Source organism: Balaenoptera acutorostrata, chromosome 1 (genome assembly GCF_949987535.1).
Source record: "Balaenoptera acutorostrata chromosome 1, mBalAcu1.1, whole genome shotgun sequence".
In the NCBI taxonomy this organism is placed as follows: domain Eukaryota; kingdom Metazoa; phylum Chordata; class Mammalia; order Artiodactyla; family Balaenopteridae; genus Balaenoptera; species Balaenoptera acutorostrata.
The window spans coordinates 67,214,805-67,232,534 of NC_080064.1; the positions used below are offsets into that span (position 1 = coordinate 67,214,805).

The window sequence follows — 17,730 nt, forward strand, 5'->3', positions numbered from 1 at the left end:
TGTCCTTCTCATTTTTATAGCTAGGCGTGGAGATTTCTGACATTTTGTGACTGTTGCAATGTAGGAAAATCTGTGGAGATAACAACATTCTCAGGTTTCCGTCAGATGCTCTCAGATAAGAGGAATTTTCTAAGTCTATTCTGCATTTCTCCTGGCATCTTCTAAGATATATTGCTTTTGCTCTGTGTTCTAGTTCCCACTTTATGAAATTTTGTCTACTCTGGATCAACAATATTACTGGGCTTAATGTATATACAAAACAGAAACTGACTCACAGACATAGAAAACAAATTTTTAATTACCAAAGGGGAGAGGGAAGGGGGGAGGGGCAAATTAGGGGTAAGGGATTAATAGATACAAACTACTGTATATAAAATGAATAAGCAACAATGATATACTCTATTGCACAGGGGATTATATCCATTATCTTGTAATCACCTTGTAATAATCATTGTATAATGGAATATATATAATTTGCAAAAATACTGAATCACTATGCTGTACACCTGAAACTAACACAATATTGTATATCAACTATACTTCAATAAGAAAAATAATTACTGGGCTAGAAGAATTCCAGAGTCACATGAAAGTTATCTCTTCTGATTGGAAGAATGGAATTATTGCCGTTACATTTTCTCTGATCAGAAAGATCGCCTTTAGATAAAAGGACCTAGTACAGGAGAAGTTTTGGTATGGGGAGGGTGTGCACAGAAGGACTTCGCAGGTACAGATTTACTGTAAGCAACAAACACACAGGTCCTTTCCCCAGATTGCCAGCCAACCTGTGTATCGAGGCTATGGGAAGACATACCTCCATGAAAGAAATTCTTTGCTTCACTAGGCAAGGAATCTAGCTCAACTGGAAAATCTGGATAGCTGTCAAACCCCATCCCATCTCAAGAATAGAGAGAACAATGGATTTCTTAGGACTAAAATTCCTGGGCAGAATTAAATTGGAATAACATTCTACCTTAGTGGACAATCAGCTTGTTTAATAGGTGAGACTCCATTAGCTTTGACTGTTTCAAGGAAGATTTCATCACTAAGTCACCTGAATTCGGGTGTTCTGGAGCAGACAGATGCCCCTCTTAGGAATCCGCTGGTACTGGCGTAGAAGAACTAGATAAGTGTCTGTTTGACACATTGATGATAGCCTATAATTTGGCAAAGGTATTGTGTATAAGGTAGTCAATGAATCTCAGCCTATTGGAAAAATGACAAATAAAACCTCCTTCTCTAAGTTGGAAACTAAAATTCTCAGTCCCTGAAGACCCATATGTCAGTTGTTACTTCTGACCTTTTCTAATTGAATTATCCTTCTAATTGAATTATTATCCTTCTAATTGAATTATCTTTAGTGAGCCAAATAAAAACAACTTTAATAGATGGGGATGATGGGGGTACAGCTTAGCTTTTCCTATTGAAAATAAATATTCCCCTCAAAATAATTTATTTCAGGATTTATTGAGCCATGTAACTCAGAATAGCAATAATAGATTCAGATAGGCAGGAAGTGGCAGCAAAATTGGTCTTTCTTAATCAGAAGAAGGTCAGTGCTGCTTTGTATTTTTTAAATTTCAGTTTTATGTGTAGCTGGTTGCTTGGCTCTGGACGAATCTGGTTTAATGATGATCCCAGTGATACTGGAGACCTTAGCATCAAGCTTGGATACCCAATTCTCCTTCAACAGGGTGAAACCACCTCAAGTCTCTGTCTTAAATCCTTGTTAAATCCTGCTTAATCCTTTTCAGTTGTTTAAAAATTATTTTTTAAATTCTGAAACTATGTGTGGTGACAAATGATAACTAGACATTGTGGTGATCATTTCAAAATATACACATACAAATGTCAAGCATTATGTTGTACATCTGAAACTAATATAATGCTGTATGTCAACAAGGGTTCAGAAAGCATTTTTGTCAGAACCAAGTTTGAGTCTGATTCTGTGCTAGAACTATTTCTAAAGGAAAAGCTTGGTTTAACTCAATTTCCAGTTAAGTCAAAAAGGTAAGGGAAAGTGAGTCCTTTCTTTTCTCTTCTAAAAGCTTAAAGTAGCAGGAAAAAGTCTTTTTATCTATTTAGATATTCTCCTACCTGATTACAATCTTTCCTTTTTTTTTTTCTCCTTAGTCTTAAGGAAAGTATATGCAGAGGGAATTGCTGATAAGAGAACTAGGAGAGAAAGCCAAAACCTTCCTTTAATTACCTTTATCAGGTTAACAGGGAACAGGCACCTATGCCTTACGTGGAGACAGGTGATTAGCATTCAGAATACTGAAGACCACATCAATTTAGGAAGGGCATGATTTCAAGATAAGTTGAAGGGTAAGTTAGAAAAAAGCAACTTATTTAAGCTTAAGTATAGAACTTGGATCAGATCAGATAGTGATTGTTCATAAGAATTAAGGATTCAGTAGAAGCAAAGCCCCTAATTATACCTAGAGTATTAAATAGACTCATTATGTTAGAAAGGATCTTGGAGGTCAACCAAGCCAACTTCAAATCTTTGGTTGCAAGGAACAGATGCTTCCTTCAGCTGACACAAGCCGAAGAGGAGAATTTATTAAAAGGTTGCAGAACCTAAGGGCTGAAAGGAAGTCATGCCTGGGGAATGAAGTAAATCTAGGAACTTGATCTTTATTTTCAGGACTTACCCCTTCCTCCCTCCCTCCCTCCCTCCCTCCTTCCCTTTGTCCTTTCCTCCTTTCGTTTCTTTTTTTTTTTAATTAGAGTATAGTTGCTTTACAATGTCGTGTTAGTTTCTGTTGTACAGCAAAGTGAATCAGCCACACGTATACGTATATCCCCTCTTCCTTGGATTTCCTTCTCATTTAGGTTACCACAGTACATTAAGTAGAGCTCCCTGTGCTAAACAGTCTGTTCTCATTAGCTATCTATTTTATACATAGCAGTGTATATATAGAAACTGTCATACAGAGTGAAGTCAGAAAGAGAAAAACAAATATCGTATATTAACACGTATATGTGGAATCTAGAAAAATGGTATAGATGAACTTACTTGCAAAGCAGAAATAGAGACACAGACGTAGAGTACAAACGTGGATATCAAGGGGGGAAGGGGGGTGGGATGGATTGGGAGATTGGGATTGACATATATACCCTTTATTTCTTTTTAAAGTTGATGTACATACCTACATCAGTGGACTAAAGCTATTGTTTGAACATGACCATGGCTGAAATTCTAAAAAGTGTTTTGAATGGTAAGGCTATAAACACAAATCTATAAAGTGGTGATAATAACTCTGTGCCAAAAATACAGCTAGACATTTATAATCTCTCTAACATGGATTATGTTACTATAACTACAATTACAGAACTTTAGTGATGAAAGACCTTAAGCCTACCTAGGTCAATCCTCTTATTCTGCTACCGAAAAAAAAAGAAAATGTGGCCCTAGAAGAAGCAACATGTTCAAGATTGCCTAGAGAGTTAACAGTAGAACCAGAAGCATTGAGGTCTTTTGATGACTGCTCTATCAGACATGTGATACCTCCTCAGGCAATACTGAGAATGATGGTAACCAAGAAAGAACTTAGTTAAGAACCTGAGTTCTCTGATATGACTGTCTTTGGGCAAGTACTTTATATCTCCCCAAACCTTCATTTGTTTAGTGGGGATATTAATACTCCCTATAGGATGGGGTTGTTGTGAGAATTAAATAAAATGACCTATGTACAGCTCTTGGTACAATGCCTAGTACATATAAATGCTCCATAAATAATAGCAGTTATTATTTATCAAAAAAAAGTTTACTTAGCTTTTCGCTGCGTATCAAATAACCCTAAAACTCAGTGGCTTACAAGAACATTTAGTTACTATTCACAGGTCTGTGATGAGCTATAGCTCTGCTAGGCTTAGCTGAACTTGGCTCTAGTTTTGGGCTCGTATCTGCGTCACGGGACCCAGGCTGAAGGCGCACCCTCTACCTGGGATGTGTTGTTCTCACGATGGAGGGAAGACGTGTAAGAAATGGGAACCATGTGACACTTCTTAAAATCTCCACTGAGGGCCGCCTAGGGGGGTGGGATGGGGAGGGTGGGGGGGGGAGATGCAAGAGGGAAGAGAGATGGGAACGTATTGTATATGTGTAGCTGATTCACTTTGTTGTAGAGCGGAAGCTAACACACTATTGTGGGGCAATTTTACTTCAATAAAGATGTTTGAAAAAAAAAAAAAAATCTCCACTGAGAACTGTCTCAATGTTCACTTCTACTTATGGTCCATGGGTCAAAGTAAGTCATTTGGCCAAGCCTAAAGTCGTAAGGCAGGAAAGTTACTGACGCGTGAGCAAGGCATGTTCAAGGAGGGGACGATCAATACAATCTATCACAGGAAAGCTGACAGAAAATCTATTGTTGTTGAGACAAGGGCCTCTATGGTAGCTTGAATGGTCTGAAACTAGAACCCACACAGACTCTCCATAATACCTCACGTCCTCAACATTCTGGGCCATTTAGGAAAACCGGAGATCCAGGGAAGGCAACAGTTACTCAGAGTGGAGACTAGGTGTTAGTGTACATAGTGAAATCCCTTCTCCCAGAAGCTTCACTGGGTAAAGGAGATGTTACTATGGAAGTCATTTAGCTCAGCATTTCTAGACCAGAAAGGTATTTCAAAGAGTTCATGTCCTTAAAGCAGCAGTGGTATCCATTTTCATTTCCAATTAAAAAAACAAAGCAAAACAAAAAAAGCAAACTCAGTAAATGAAATGTTTTTGTAAAAACTGTTTCCCTTTTAAGTGGAACAGGTTGTGAGCCTTCAGGTGTGTATTGAGGAAGTCTGCTTGGAGACTACGTGGAGATTAGATGAGTTTGCTCCTGCTTTGTAACTCAGTTTATAACCCAGATGAACACCACTGGGTACCTCCAATAGCCTCACACATTTTTAAATTGTTTTTATTCTTAGTCATATATTGTTAGCACTTTTCTCAGTTCTGAATTAATGAAGAATTTAACGAGGAAGAAAAAATATAATTCTGCCAATTTTCCCCTAGATACTTTTCTCCAGATCCATAAATTTCCTTCAGCTGAAAAAACTAGCTATACAGAACATCAAGATATCTCTAATATTTCAAAACATAATGTAAGGGAAAAAAATAGGTCAGTGTCACTTATGCATCCTGTCTCTAACCAATAATTTATTATGGAAATTAAGCACTGATGATGCTTTGAGGTTTCTTCCAGATTAGAGGACAGACCAGAACTGCCCTGTATGCCCATTACTCTCATACCTCGAGTGCAACCTCACAGCCCATTCCCTCTGCCTGAAAGGCTCTCCTCCTTCTCCTTTTCCTGCCTGGTGTTCTTCCTTAGCCTTAATCTGCAGCTCAGCTCTCAACTCCTACCTTCCCCAATTCCCTCCAGCGGTGTCTGTTGCTCTTCCCTCAGTACTCGCATAGTACTCACAGGGGGATTACCCCCTTGATAACCCTAATTTTGAAAATAGTCATCGAGTCTGTCTCCCTGCCTTGACCCTGATTTGACATCAGGGGCAACTTGGTCTTTCCAGTGCCTGGCGCAGTGCCTCACACCTACAGTGCACTCAACGAATCTTTCTTGAAAGGACGAGGGAATCAAAGCTTTATAAGATTAGAATCAAAGCTTTATAAGAATCAAAGCTTTATAAGATTAGAAACAGGAGAAGTCATGGGGAGAGCATTTCAGGAAGAAGGAACATGTACACAAGTCAAGAGAAAAAAAGACAGAGGCTGACACATACAAGATGTGCTAAGGAGTCATAAATGGACCCATGTGAATAGACATGGGAGTTCAGGAAGAGAAGTCCTGGAAAATACAGTGGGAGGTCAGGTTTGTCAGGGGAGGGCCCTGAGAAATACCCATTGCCTTAGTCTGCTTGGGCTGCTGTAACAAAATACTATATACTGGGTGGCTTAAACAACAGAAATTCATTTTCAGATAGTTTTGGAAGCTGGTGGTCCAAGATCAAGATGCCAACATGGTCAGTTTCTGGTGAGAACTCTCCTTCTGGCTTGTAGCCTTCTAGCTATGTCCTCATATAGCATGAAAGGAGAGAGCTCTGGTGTCTCTTTCTCTTCACATTAGGGCAGTAATCCCATCAGTAGGGCCCTACCTTCATGACTAATTACCTCCCAAAGGCCCCATCTCGATACACCATCACAATGGGGGGTTAGGGCTTAAACATATGAATTTGGAGGGGATACAATTCAGCCAATACTGAATGGTTATGGAACTAGTCCTGCCTTAATGAAGTTGCCCAAAGAGATCTCCACTATCCATCCTTGCCATTCCTGAGGTTCCATTGTTCATTTAAGAAATTGAATGAAATCCCAGAAATCAACTTTTCCAGTTGAGAGGGCTCTAAAGCCCAAGGGTAAGAGCAAAATAACCTTTTAATTTCTGAGGTGAATGAAAAAAGTAATCTTTGTGAGTGGTATCTGCTATTTCTACAGCAGTCATAAATCATATCTTTGGGAGCTATACCATTTTACTTTTAAATGTACATTTTGAAAAGAACACAGTCATTTCGTATTATGCTCCTTTTGTACAATTTCATTGCATTCATCACTAGTCATAGAGTCCTGTTGATTCTACAGCAAGAAAATTTTTTGTTATATTTACAGTCCAAGCACCTACGGATTAACACAGGCATTTTGCATTAGTGGATTGGGATGGTAGTACAGTCCTGTAAGATTTATGGCTTTCTCCATTTACCCGTGGTCCATTTTTCATTATTTTCCAGGCCTAGATTCCTTTCATTTGGTGCATTCTCTTAGGAATCATCCACAGTATGATGTTTTTATCCATTTGAAAAGTTTATGTCCATTTGCAAATGATTCAAGCCAAGATGGGGAGTTCTGCCGCCTGATTTGCAGAAAGTTGTTGCTGCCTAAAGATTTGCTGGGCATGTCCCATTGACAGATAGTACAAATATACACTGTTAATACAATGGGCAAACTCCAGAGTATTACCATGGCTCCCGACTGTCGAATGACATACAAAAATATATGACTTGGGAACAGCTGAAATTGCTTCCACACTTTGAGCTCTGCTTTCATTAGACTGGTTCACAATATTAGATTGAATCCCAAGGTGCTACTGATAATCACCAGCTGTTTTTCTTGGCCAGTCTCTTTGTTTAAATGTATTCTTTCATTATCCATGTGCTTTTGGAAAAAAATGGGGGAAGAATGTTTTTAATTGAATAATCTGTATTCTGTCAGGTATTCCGTCTCCCTAGGAAGGTATATGGAAACTTACTTTCTATTTTTATTTATCCTGCCAGTGTAGTATATTGATGAGAGAACTGAGATCCAATAGTGTTAAAACAGGACATGAAATATTGATTAATTCTTTTATAAAATTTTCTTTTTGCTCCTGAGTACAGCAGATTTCAGAAACTGCTTCCAATATTGTGCTGTCCAATAAACCTCCATTGTTGGGAGGGTCTGGATCTTCTCTGGGCTTTAATAAATGATTATTATGTTTTTGAAATTTTCGCTTGGAATGCCTCAGGCCTTGTTTGCATTGGCTCATGGAAGAAATGAATTAGAAACAGTAGGACCAAAGGCCCCCAAAGGAACCATTCCATGAAGAAGAGGCAGGCACAGAGATGGAGGCAACTGGACTCCTCATCCTTGTTCCTTGACACTTGTTTCCCTTCCTCATTGTACATCCCCCATTGTAGGCTACGACCTGCCCTTTGGGTTCAGGCCAAGTGAATTTGCTGATTCCTAGGGCTGTGTTGAAAGGTAAGATAATAATTCAGTATTGACCAAACCTGAATGGCTTCAGATACATTTGTCAAGAAGGAGAAGGAAGTAAGATGCTTGGCTGGTGAGGAAAGCCAGTGGGACAGTGAGAAGCCAGAGTGGGAACTGTAGATAAGGAGAGCCTGGAGAGCCTGGATTTGGGGTCAGAAACATCCCCCTGGCAAACCCCCCTGAGCCAAAGACTATACACCAGGGAGTCAAGAAGTCTACTGCCCTCTTTGGGCTCAGGGGAGCTTGGAACAGAGAGGAATCTGGTGAAATGTGAAAGAGAACTTATTACACAGGACATACCCCACAACAGAGAACTGTCTCATTTAAAATAGGCCGAGATTAAAAAATCGTAATATAGAGAAAGTGCTATTATTTTGCCCATCAAAGTATAAGCTTCTTGAGTTCAGAACCCAAGTCATTGAGCTAGTGGTGCTCAATAATTAAAGCATCCTGTGAATAGATAATAAGTTCAATGTAATTCAGTTTTCTTTTGAAAGTAACCATTTCTGTTTCCTCAGTTCCTTCCCTGAAATTATCCCACAGGGAAATGTCACTCACTAGAAATTTCAGCTTGCCAGGCAATAGGAAAAAAAATGCTTCCTAATATGTTTCCAGAAAGGAGAAGGTGAGGGAACCTGCTCAGAGGCAAGCGTGCAGGTGAATGAAGGATGCTGACAGCCACAAATAGTGAGACTGGTAAAAATAAGGCCAGCGTGACAGACAACGAATCCCGGTGGCCACGTGATGGCCTTTAGACATCAAGGAACAGGGGTAAACATCAAGGGGCATGGTAGCTTATATTTTATTGGTAATAAACTAGATGAAAGATCATATTTTAAATGATATGCCTTCAAGCATGTGCTACATCAAGGTGTTGACAACATCATTTTCCCAAGAGATGAGCAAGTAAATTTAAGTAGTTTCCAAGTGGTAACTATCTTGATGACCAAGAAGCAGTGGGCTGCAAAGCTTGGCCGGTGGAAACAAATGATTGATAGCTTCCTTTGAACACTCCTGCCTTTATTTACCCCTGCATGGCTCATTATTCTGCTGCAGTAATTTAAGCTTTCCTATTGTACTGAATTAGGGGCTTAATTTCTCTTATCATCCCTATGGGAATCTTGATTGTTTATTTGTAGATGACAATAATTGTTTTTATCGATCCCCAAATGTGGAAGGTATAAAAAGTGCCATGGCTGATGGCCAGCTGGTACATAGTGTTGCGTGCATGAGTGACAAATTACAAGACAATATTTGGTCCCAGAGGAGACCCTTTTAGAATTTTGTAAGGCATCTGATGGTTATCACTAGGTCTCTCTAAGCTGAAAAGCATAAACAACTTCATGTACATCAGCTCAAGTCTTTTTGTTATTGTTTATATTGAACCTCCAAAGGTCTACTAGGGTATATAATTTATACTTCCTCCTTTCTAGTACACCCACACAGCAGGAGAGTTTAGAAATGGTGCAGCTACAAGAATTCCCAGATACAGTGCCATCCAAGCCAGTGAGTTCCCTTAGGGACCCAGATCATCAGGGCATTTATTCAGAAGAATTCTTGTATTAATCCAGCAGCTGCCATTATTCCACTGCAAGTATCGTTATATGGACATTAGCTCCGAGTATTTTGAGAAGAAACCACTTTGCTAGCCCCAGCAAGTATTTTCGGTAGGAAAACTCACATGATATCACACCCCAAATATATCAGAGGCACCAGGGAAAAAAATGCAACTGTCTAATTAAGTGCTGTTTGTAGGACAGGGCACTTGGGCAGTATGAACCTCCGAGTCTGAATCAAATGCAACACAGCTTGCTTGAAGAGCTTTTGAGCTAATTATTATGATGTCTATCCAGAAACGAAATAAATTAGGTTAGGCTTAAAAGTAATCAATATCAGAAATGTAAAAATTTCCTTATTAGGTGGTGAAATGGAAAGATCTTTGACCAGATATCTGCCAAACCCTGAAATTCCTGACCCTCTTTTCCTGTGGTAAAGAGAAGATAAATATGTAGAGAAATCACTTGGACAGTTGTACCCTATGGGGTTCTGTTCTGAAAGCTTGGCTGTTGAACTCTCAGACATGACTATCTGGGCTGGATCAGAGTGAGGCAGGTGAGCTTATTTTGCAGAGGAGGGGTCCATATGTCACACAAACGATCCCCCCTTTATTCCGGGGCTCTAATATTATTTTGGTCCTTGACAGCAACTCCGTGGAGGGACTGGCTCCTGGAAAAACGCATGAAAGGAAAAACAATTTGCCCTAATTTAGATTTTTTTCTCACTCAGATTAAGCTTTACCCTCAATGCTATGGCTGTGCCTTTGGTCTTAGCCATTCCAGCACCTTCCATGAGCAATCGTGTGAAAGAGGAAAACATGGAGCTTCTCCCTCCAAAATTTAGTGACTGTAGCCACTACCATCGCCAGGTAAAACTGTATACCCTTTCTATATACACCCCAGACATTTAGTGGCATGCCCATCACACAAGTGTGCATTAAATGTGACCTGATCAATTAATATGCTTGTTAATTACCCATCCAACACACATGGAACATGGAACTGCCAAATGGCTAAAGAATAAAACAGATTGACCACTGAAGGTGATGACTGCAGAATCATTTGATTTTAAAATTAGAAGAAACCTTAGATAGGACTGGTTGAACTATATCACTTTAGAGACAAGGAAACAAAGATGACCCAAAGAGGCCAAATAAGTTGTCCAAAGCTTGACATTTGAGTAGTGGCACAGCTGGAATGGGAAACCAGACATCCTCACTTCTGTTCTGTACTGCACTTGGTACTGACTCTGAAACTCCACTTTGTTACACTGATTGTGACTAACTGTGTTAACATGTGTGCCTCCCTCCACTAGACCATGTGCTCTTTAAGAAAATATCCCATATTCATCACCAGCTCCTAGCAGAGTCAGTGGCATATAATAGGATCACAATGAATGTTTGTTGAAAAAAATGAATAAATGGGTGAATATGTGAGACCTGTCTTTTCTCATCATGTGCAAAGAGATGCTGTAATTTTTAGTGATCTCTACTAGTGCTTGGTCAGCCTAGTAATGAAGAAGGATAGAGAGGATTGGAAGGTAGAAAAAGTAGAAGGAAAAGGCAAGAAGAGGGGGAAAAATACAATTCAGCAGGAATAATAACTGGAAAAAATCAGTACATAGATAAAAGTTCTAGTTTCGATTTGGGAGCTTTTAGTCAAGACTCTGTTCTTCTAATCGCTCCCAATTTTCAAATGACTTTTTAAGCAGATGGTGCTTTAAGCAGTTCCCATCCTTGCTGCTCCTCCTCAGACCCCAGAATGCAGGATTGACTGCAGGTTCCATTCTATTCTAAGCCAAGTTGCTCTTTTGTATCTTCGCCGCCCTGTGGTATGTCTTCCCACCCATTTGGCACCTGCTCCTAACCCATGCTGCTGCTAGTGTTCCTACCACAGAGGAAAGTGCGTGTAACTTAATGTGATCCTGTTTCTGGAATGTTTTCCATTTAGAAGACACACCAGGAGATACAAAGGAAGTCAATTTACATAGCGGCATTTCAGACTCAGTGACAAATAGGCAGAGGGGGTGGATATAAATGCTCTGGGTCTGTTTCTCCTTCCAAATCAACCAAAGTCGATGAAAATAAAGGTTAAAAATCCAGTTATCAACCCCCACTGTGAGTCTGAAATGCTTGCCTGTTTTAAGTGATTTGACACCACGTGGTGCCTGTTTAAAAAAAAGGAATCAAAGGATTCAGGGTCCTAATTGTAGCACACTGATGGCTTGGTCCTGGAGAACTGCAGCAAGGATATTGGACATCAGTGGGAACAGCTACTGGCTGGAGTGCTGTACCAGTGGTGAAGTGTTGGTTTGGAGGAGAAGAGCCGGCCATGTTCTAGTTTACAAAGACATCTAGATGGAAGATAGGAAACGTAGTCTTTTTAAGACGGTGGTGCTACACAGTTGCCAAACAACCTGGGTGACCCAGAAGCCCCTATGGGGAAAGTTTTAAGCAGATAGGCAGTCATCTGTTTTGGATGGATTGTGTTGTCTTGGCTAAAGACAAATATGGAGATCAAATATTCCCTTGAACCAGTTGGAACTTGACAGAATCCTCCAATCAGCACTTATCTAATTACTCTCCCCCTTCAGTTACTGTACTTCCCACCTCTTCCTTAAACATACCAAGCACACTTCCTCATATTTGTGAGATGGAACACTTCCTGGGACACTCTTCTCTCATACGGTCTATTGAGCAAGGGGCATCTGTCGCTTATCACCAGGAGTAGAAGTCCAAACTATTCTGCCCACTGTATCTTGGTATTGGAGTCACAAAAGAAAACACAACACAGTCAAGCACTGGATGGAAAAATGCTATCCTCACACAGAGAAGAGATAGAGCAAGGTCAGCTCTAATAGTGGGCATCGGTCCCCCACAGCCAGCAGGTCCCTCCCAGCAGCTGACACAAGCTCTTGGCCTGCATGCAACCCTCTTGTGCCACAGAACAAAAGACCCCATCCCCTTTTTAAAGGAGATGGATATAGCAGTGAGGTTAGCCATGCGCCATATGACACTTAAGCAAATGCGTACAGGTTGAGTGTGAAACAGAGAAAGATATTCACACACAAGGTGGTAAGTCCAGCACAGGCTGTGAGAACTCCTTGGTAAGGAAGTGTTCCGGGCCCAAGGCTCATTCTTATGTGACCAAGAGGGGGTTGAAAGGTTACCCACATGAGGCTGCCTTTCCAGTATGGCTTACACGATTTCTTCCCATTCACCCTCTCCCACCCCCCTTTTTCCCAGATCTTTGCTTCTGTTATCAAAAAGGGCCTTCCCTGATCAACCTTTATAATATAGTCACCTCCAGATCCAATCCTCTGGCCTGCAGGAAGACAAAAGCCTTGGTTTTTGTGATAATTACTGCATCCACGGCATCTACAACAGTGAGGGGCACAGAGTAGGTGTGGTGTTCAGTAACAGCGTATTAAAGAGATTGGTATGATAGGTCTTACAAAGGAAAAGTCTCGTCTCATGATGCCTGGAAAACAGTGAAGGAAAACTTTTCAGATGCTTTCACAGACCAAGTCATTCACCTGCACTGCATCCAATTTTCACTTAGCAAGCCTCAGAGAAAGTGACATGTCCAGGTAAGTAAGATAACACCATTATCACTCAGCTCCCATCAGGGCTCCAAGCAACTTTAGAAAACCTGTCCTCTGATCTACAGTACTAATTTGTGTCTTACGGGAAATCAAATAAATTATTTTTCACCTAAAGGGAGCAGGGTTATTTGACTCCAGATATTCACCATTTGGCTTCTCTTCCAGACAACGTAGCTTCTAGGCTTAAGGTACTAAGAGTGAGAGCATGCCTATAAATTATTCAGAGATAATTCGAAATAAGTGTGTATCTTTGACAGATGATTGTCAAGCTTCCTTATGTTTTTTCTTGATAACAAGGGCTATGTTTTTGATAAAATGTTGCCCGTTTCTCATCACACTTTGCTGTTGCTCTGTGTATGTCTTCTGTGTTGTTCTGTTTTGTTTGTCGTTGTTTGTTTTTGTTCCGCCTACAGAGTCCAGTCTGGCTCTTATCTCAGCACGGGGTGGTTTACCTTCATTCTGGCCATGGATGCCTGTTATGGCATTCACGTCTACGGGATGATAAATGACACCTATTGCAAGTAAGATCACAGGAAATTATTTTTATGCATCTCCAATTCTGATATGTTGTCAAAATATCACAATTCATTTTAATATCATAAATCTGAGAAACAGATAAAGCAACAATTATTTCCCAGCATTCTTTGCTGACATGACATTTTATTGTCAGTGCATCAAGTTGTGACTTTTAGGGATGATAAAAAAGAAAGATATTTACCACAGTCTAATGTCAAATGTCAGAAGGAACATTTTTCCCTTAGTCTGAGGCATAACAGGGACTTGTGGCTTGGAAATACAGAACAAGTTCAGTGGTTATTTAATTTACAAAGCAGGTTTGTCATTTCTGCTGCTCTAATGGTTGATAGATGGCTATCTACTCAATGGTTGTATTTGACCTTGAAGGACAAAATGTCCTGAAGCCTCAGAGAAGCTGATACCTTAATGAGAATTCCTGGAAATTATATTTCACTACTAAGTGATAATCTGCCAGATCCTTATTTAAAATGGGTATGTTTATCCACAGTATATTCCTGCTGGTGGGATAGTTTCTAAGTAGATAATAAAACAAACGTTCCATGCTTCATGAAGGTAATGAAATATATTTCCCTACCAACAATTGGCACAATATAATTCAGAGAGTGTTTTAATCATATTGTCAAAATGGTAACTAAGTCACAATCTTCATAATCAAATATTTCTACCCTAACTATAAGCATAATGGAGCACAGATGAACCAAATATCTTACTCTGAAAAATCACTAAGCTTCTTCAAGCTCTGCAAGAGCAATCACGTTATCCAAAGTTTGTTTCCATTATACACCATTTCCTCCTTCAAAGGATAGCTATATTTTTGCATGTAATTGGTGTGATATATAAATTTTATTTGATTTATTAAAGCACTAAGGATTTGGTATGTCTTCCTAAAAGCTTTTATGTATAATAGCTTTTAACTGAGTTCATGGACAAGAATCATGCATGGGTTTGCAAGTAAATGCATTTACTGGGCACATAATGGAGTCTTGTAAATGAATACTTCATTCTTCATCTCAGTCTTTCTCTCCTTTTCTTTATTTCTTTTCTAGGACAGAAGGATATAGGAAAGTCCCCTACCATTACTATGAACAAGGAAGAGACGAATGTGATGAATATTTTCTTCATGAACACGCCCCATATGGGGGGCATAGGTTTATCACCGAAAAGAAAGTGTTTGCTAAATGGGCCAAGAAACACAGGATAATATTTACACACCCAAACTGGACAGTGTCTTGATGTTGGCTTTTCTGACCTTGCCACACCACTTGACATGATCATGATACTGCAACTGTGATGCTAAATATGTTGATGCTGGTGAAGATAAAGACAACAACAGTGATGATCAAGTTTCTGTACATTCTCAGATATGGACGGTGATTCTGCCAGTAATTCGAACTTGGGATTTCGTGGAGGGTAGTTGTGCTCATTACGTTCTTTCTGAAGGTTCAACATTTCATACTGCACTTTATAATCTAACTGGAATTGAAATAAAGGCCAGTAACATGACAAGAGTGACCTAAGAAATGGGAAGATTATCCTTCAAGATAGTTGCCCAGGATTCTTGGACAGTGAGTAACTTCCACAAGCCCTGGGATTTGGTCTCATGAGGCAAGGTATTGACTCTGCTGTCTGTTGAACCTGAGCAGCTCCACCATCTTGAAGAATGGTTGATTGTCAAACACTGACCCAAGAAATGCTTTCTGGGTACAAGGGTCTTGCCACAGTAACTGGTTGGCCTGGGGGCAGGAAAGGAATCTCTTCCTGACTTACCATCTTCCTACAGTACCTCCTACAGCTAAAGCCTCAGGCCATTTCCTAATTCACAAGGAAGATATGGACATCCTACCCATCAGGATTACTTGACTATCTCAAACACTTCATTCAAAATGGGCTAACTAGCAAATCTTTTTGAATTTCTACTCTTGTCACTCCATTCTTACTACCCCCCAAAATATAACTAAACATATTACTAGAATGATCTGTATTAATGTTTAGTTATTTTTGGTTGAGTGCTAAATATTTCAGAAAGCTATTTAACAAGTAAGATACCAACACTGTAGTAACATAGACTGTGAAAACATTCTTAAAACATAACCAAAAGGGTTTACTAACTCTGCTTCAACATCCAACAACACAAAATTTTATGCTTTTTAAAGTCTTGAAACAGGGAAAGCAAAGCATATTTTTACATCAATTTGTATCCTACCATACTTCATAATATATATATTTGTATATTCAAATTTCTATTTTATAGGCCCAAGATGTGTCTCTCCACACATTTCATTATCATTGCCAAGTGCCAACTGTTAGACATGGAGAGGAAATGATTCCTTGTATTTAATCTGACCAGAGCTTTTGCCTTCTTGGGGTTTATTTTCCCCAAACTGTATCAGTTGCTATACCATAATAACAACAATAATAATGACCTTAATGTCCAAAGCACTTTGTCATGTAGAGTCCTTTCACATATGCTGTCCCATGTGATGCCCGTGACCACCCCATCAGGCTATTGCCTATGCATTCTGACATATTAGCAGATGGTCTCTAATTTGTTAATTGCTACGATATATTCCAGACTGCTCCCCTTGCTAATATTTGTATAGAATAGAGTTTATGTAGACTAGTAACCAATTGATTTCAGTGCCAAATACAATGTATTATATCAGGATTATGCAAAAAGTATCCCAAGGATGGCCCTGGCCATAAACTAGGAATCCTGTGAACAAAAGTACTTTTGGGGCTTCCCTGGTGGCGCAGTGGTTGAGAATCTGCCTGCCAATGCAGGGGACATGGGTTCGAGCCCTGGTCTGGGAAGATCCCACATGCCACGGAGCAACTAGGCCCGTGAGCCACAACTACTGAGCCTGCGCGTCTGGAGCCTGTGCTCCGCAACAAGAGAGGCCGCGATAGTGAGAGGCCCGCGCATCGCGATGAAGAGTGGCCCCCACTTGCCGCAACTAGAGAAAGCCCTCGCACAGAAACGAAGACCCAACACAGCCAAAAATAAATAATAAATAAATAATAAATAAATTAAAAAAAAAAAAGTACTTTTGATTTTTTTTTTTTCGTGGCTCTATTTAGGTGGGGAAAAGACGAGGTAGCAGAGACAACAGGAAGAAATAAAAGCAAAGAAATACAGCTTCTCGTCCCCATCTTAAGATTACTTTGTTCTCCATATATTCATTGCTCATTAAATATTAGAGGGTTGATTTGCTGAGAGAGTAGCTGAGAGACCAAAAACATCCTCACCAATGATTCAAAAGACAAAAGCTGGGCTTAACTTACAGCCTGTTTTGGAGGCTGGAAGTGATGATGCATTTCACCTTGGGAGCCCTTTCCAGGTCTCCACCAGTGCTAAGTCCCATGATAGGCTACCTTTAAAATGGTCCATCTTGGACAAAAGCCTCTTTCCTGCTCTTTTCTGCCATTTTAATACCTCAATATTCACATCCATAAAAATGACCATGTGCCACTTCCATTGTTGGAACTATTATCGTTGTTATTCTTTTGTTGCTTCCTTATGTGATTTTCAGTTCTACGTTTGCTAGTTTTTGTGAGCTAATGATGGATAGAAATGCCCACTCAAAGAAAAATAAACAGATGAAAATGTCAAAATTGTAATACAGACTGTTTTTCCCCCCTGTTGTGATACAGAAGTTCCACTTTTAAATAAAAAGGAAGCTTGGTTATCAGAGTGTTTCAGGGAATGACATAATGTAATTTATTTAGTTTCCTGGTAAATGGAGGACCAACCCTATTTGTTTTAGCCCTTACTAATGAGAAACTTTGGAAAACATCCTTGCTCTCCTGCTTCACTGTCACGCTCTCTGATGGAGACTTTTGCAGAGCCCTGCATCCCTCACTCTGTGACGGTAGGTGTGTGTAGAATAGGCAGTGTTTCCTTTGGAGTGGTAAGGGGGGCCTCCCCTTCCCTCCCTTCCCTTTTTTTCCTTAACTAAACCCCAACTCTACACTTTTTATTGTTGTCTCTTATCTCTTTTTTTCTAAAATTGGGAAACAAAAACCAGATTATTCTTAACGTGGAGACCTAATTGAATGACTCCCAGTGTCACCATCGTTTTGATAGAATCACATGACTTATTTTTCTCTGCATTCTTAATGTTCTCTGGTTCCATTTCCTGTTCTTCTTTACCCTCAGCTTCCTAATGTGGAAATATAAAGTGGAAATATAAAGTCTAATTTCTCCCATGTTGAGAAATTTTCCATCTAAGATTTACTGATAGAGAAGAGAATGGTAAAGGAGCAATTCA

General features: G+C 39.8%; 1 protein-coding gene across 6 annotated transcripts in view; it reads left to right on the forward strand.

The window, feature by feature from the left end:
• The window catches only part of ST6GALNAC3 (ST6 N-acetylgalactosaminide alpha-2,6-sialyltransferase 3), a 566,847-nt gene extending 549,791 nt beyond the window's left edge, over positions 1-17,056 (forward strand). For 5 of the 6 annotated variants that reach the window (XM_057531128.1, XM_057531126.1, XM_057531150.1 and 2 more), the window contains 2 exons: positions 13,339-13,446; positions 14,509-17,056. In XM_057531128.1, the coding sequence (XP_057387111.1) occupies positions 13,339-13,446; positions 14,509-14,695 (295 nt within the window). In that variant the 3' untranslated portion in view covers positions 14,696-17,056. The remainder of the gene's footprint in view (positions 1-13,338; positions 13,447-14,508) is intronic. The other variant, XM_057531137.1, reaches the window with a different exon arrangement.
• Positions 17,057-17,730: the final 674 nt, after the last annotated feature.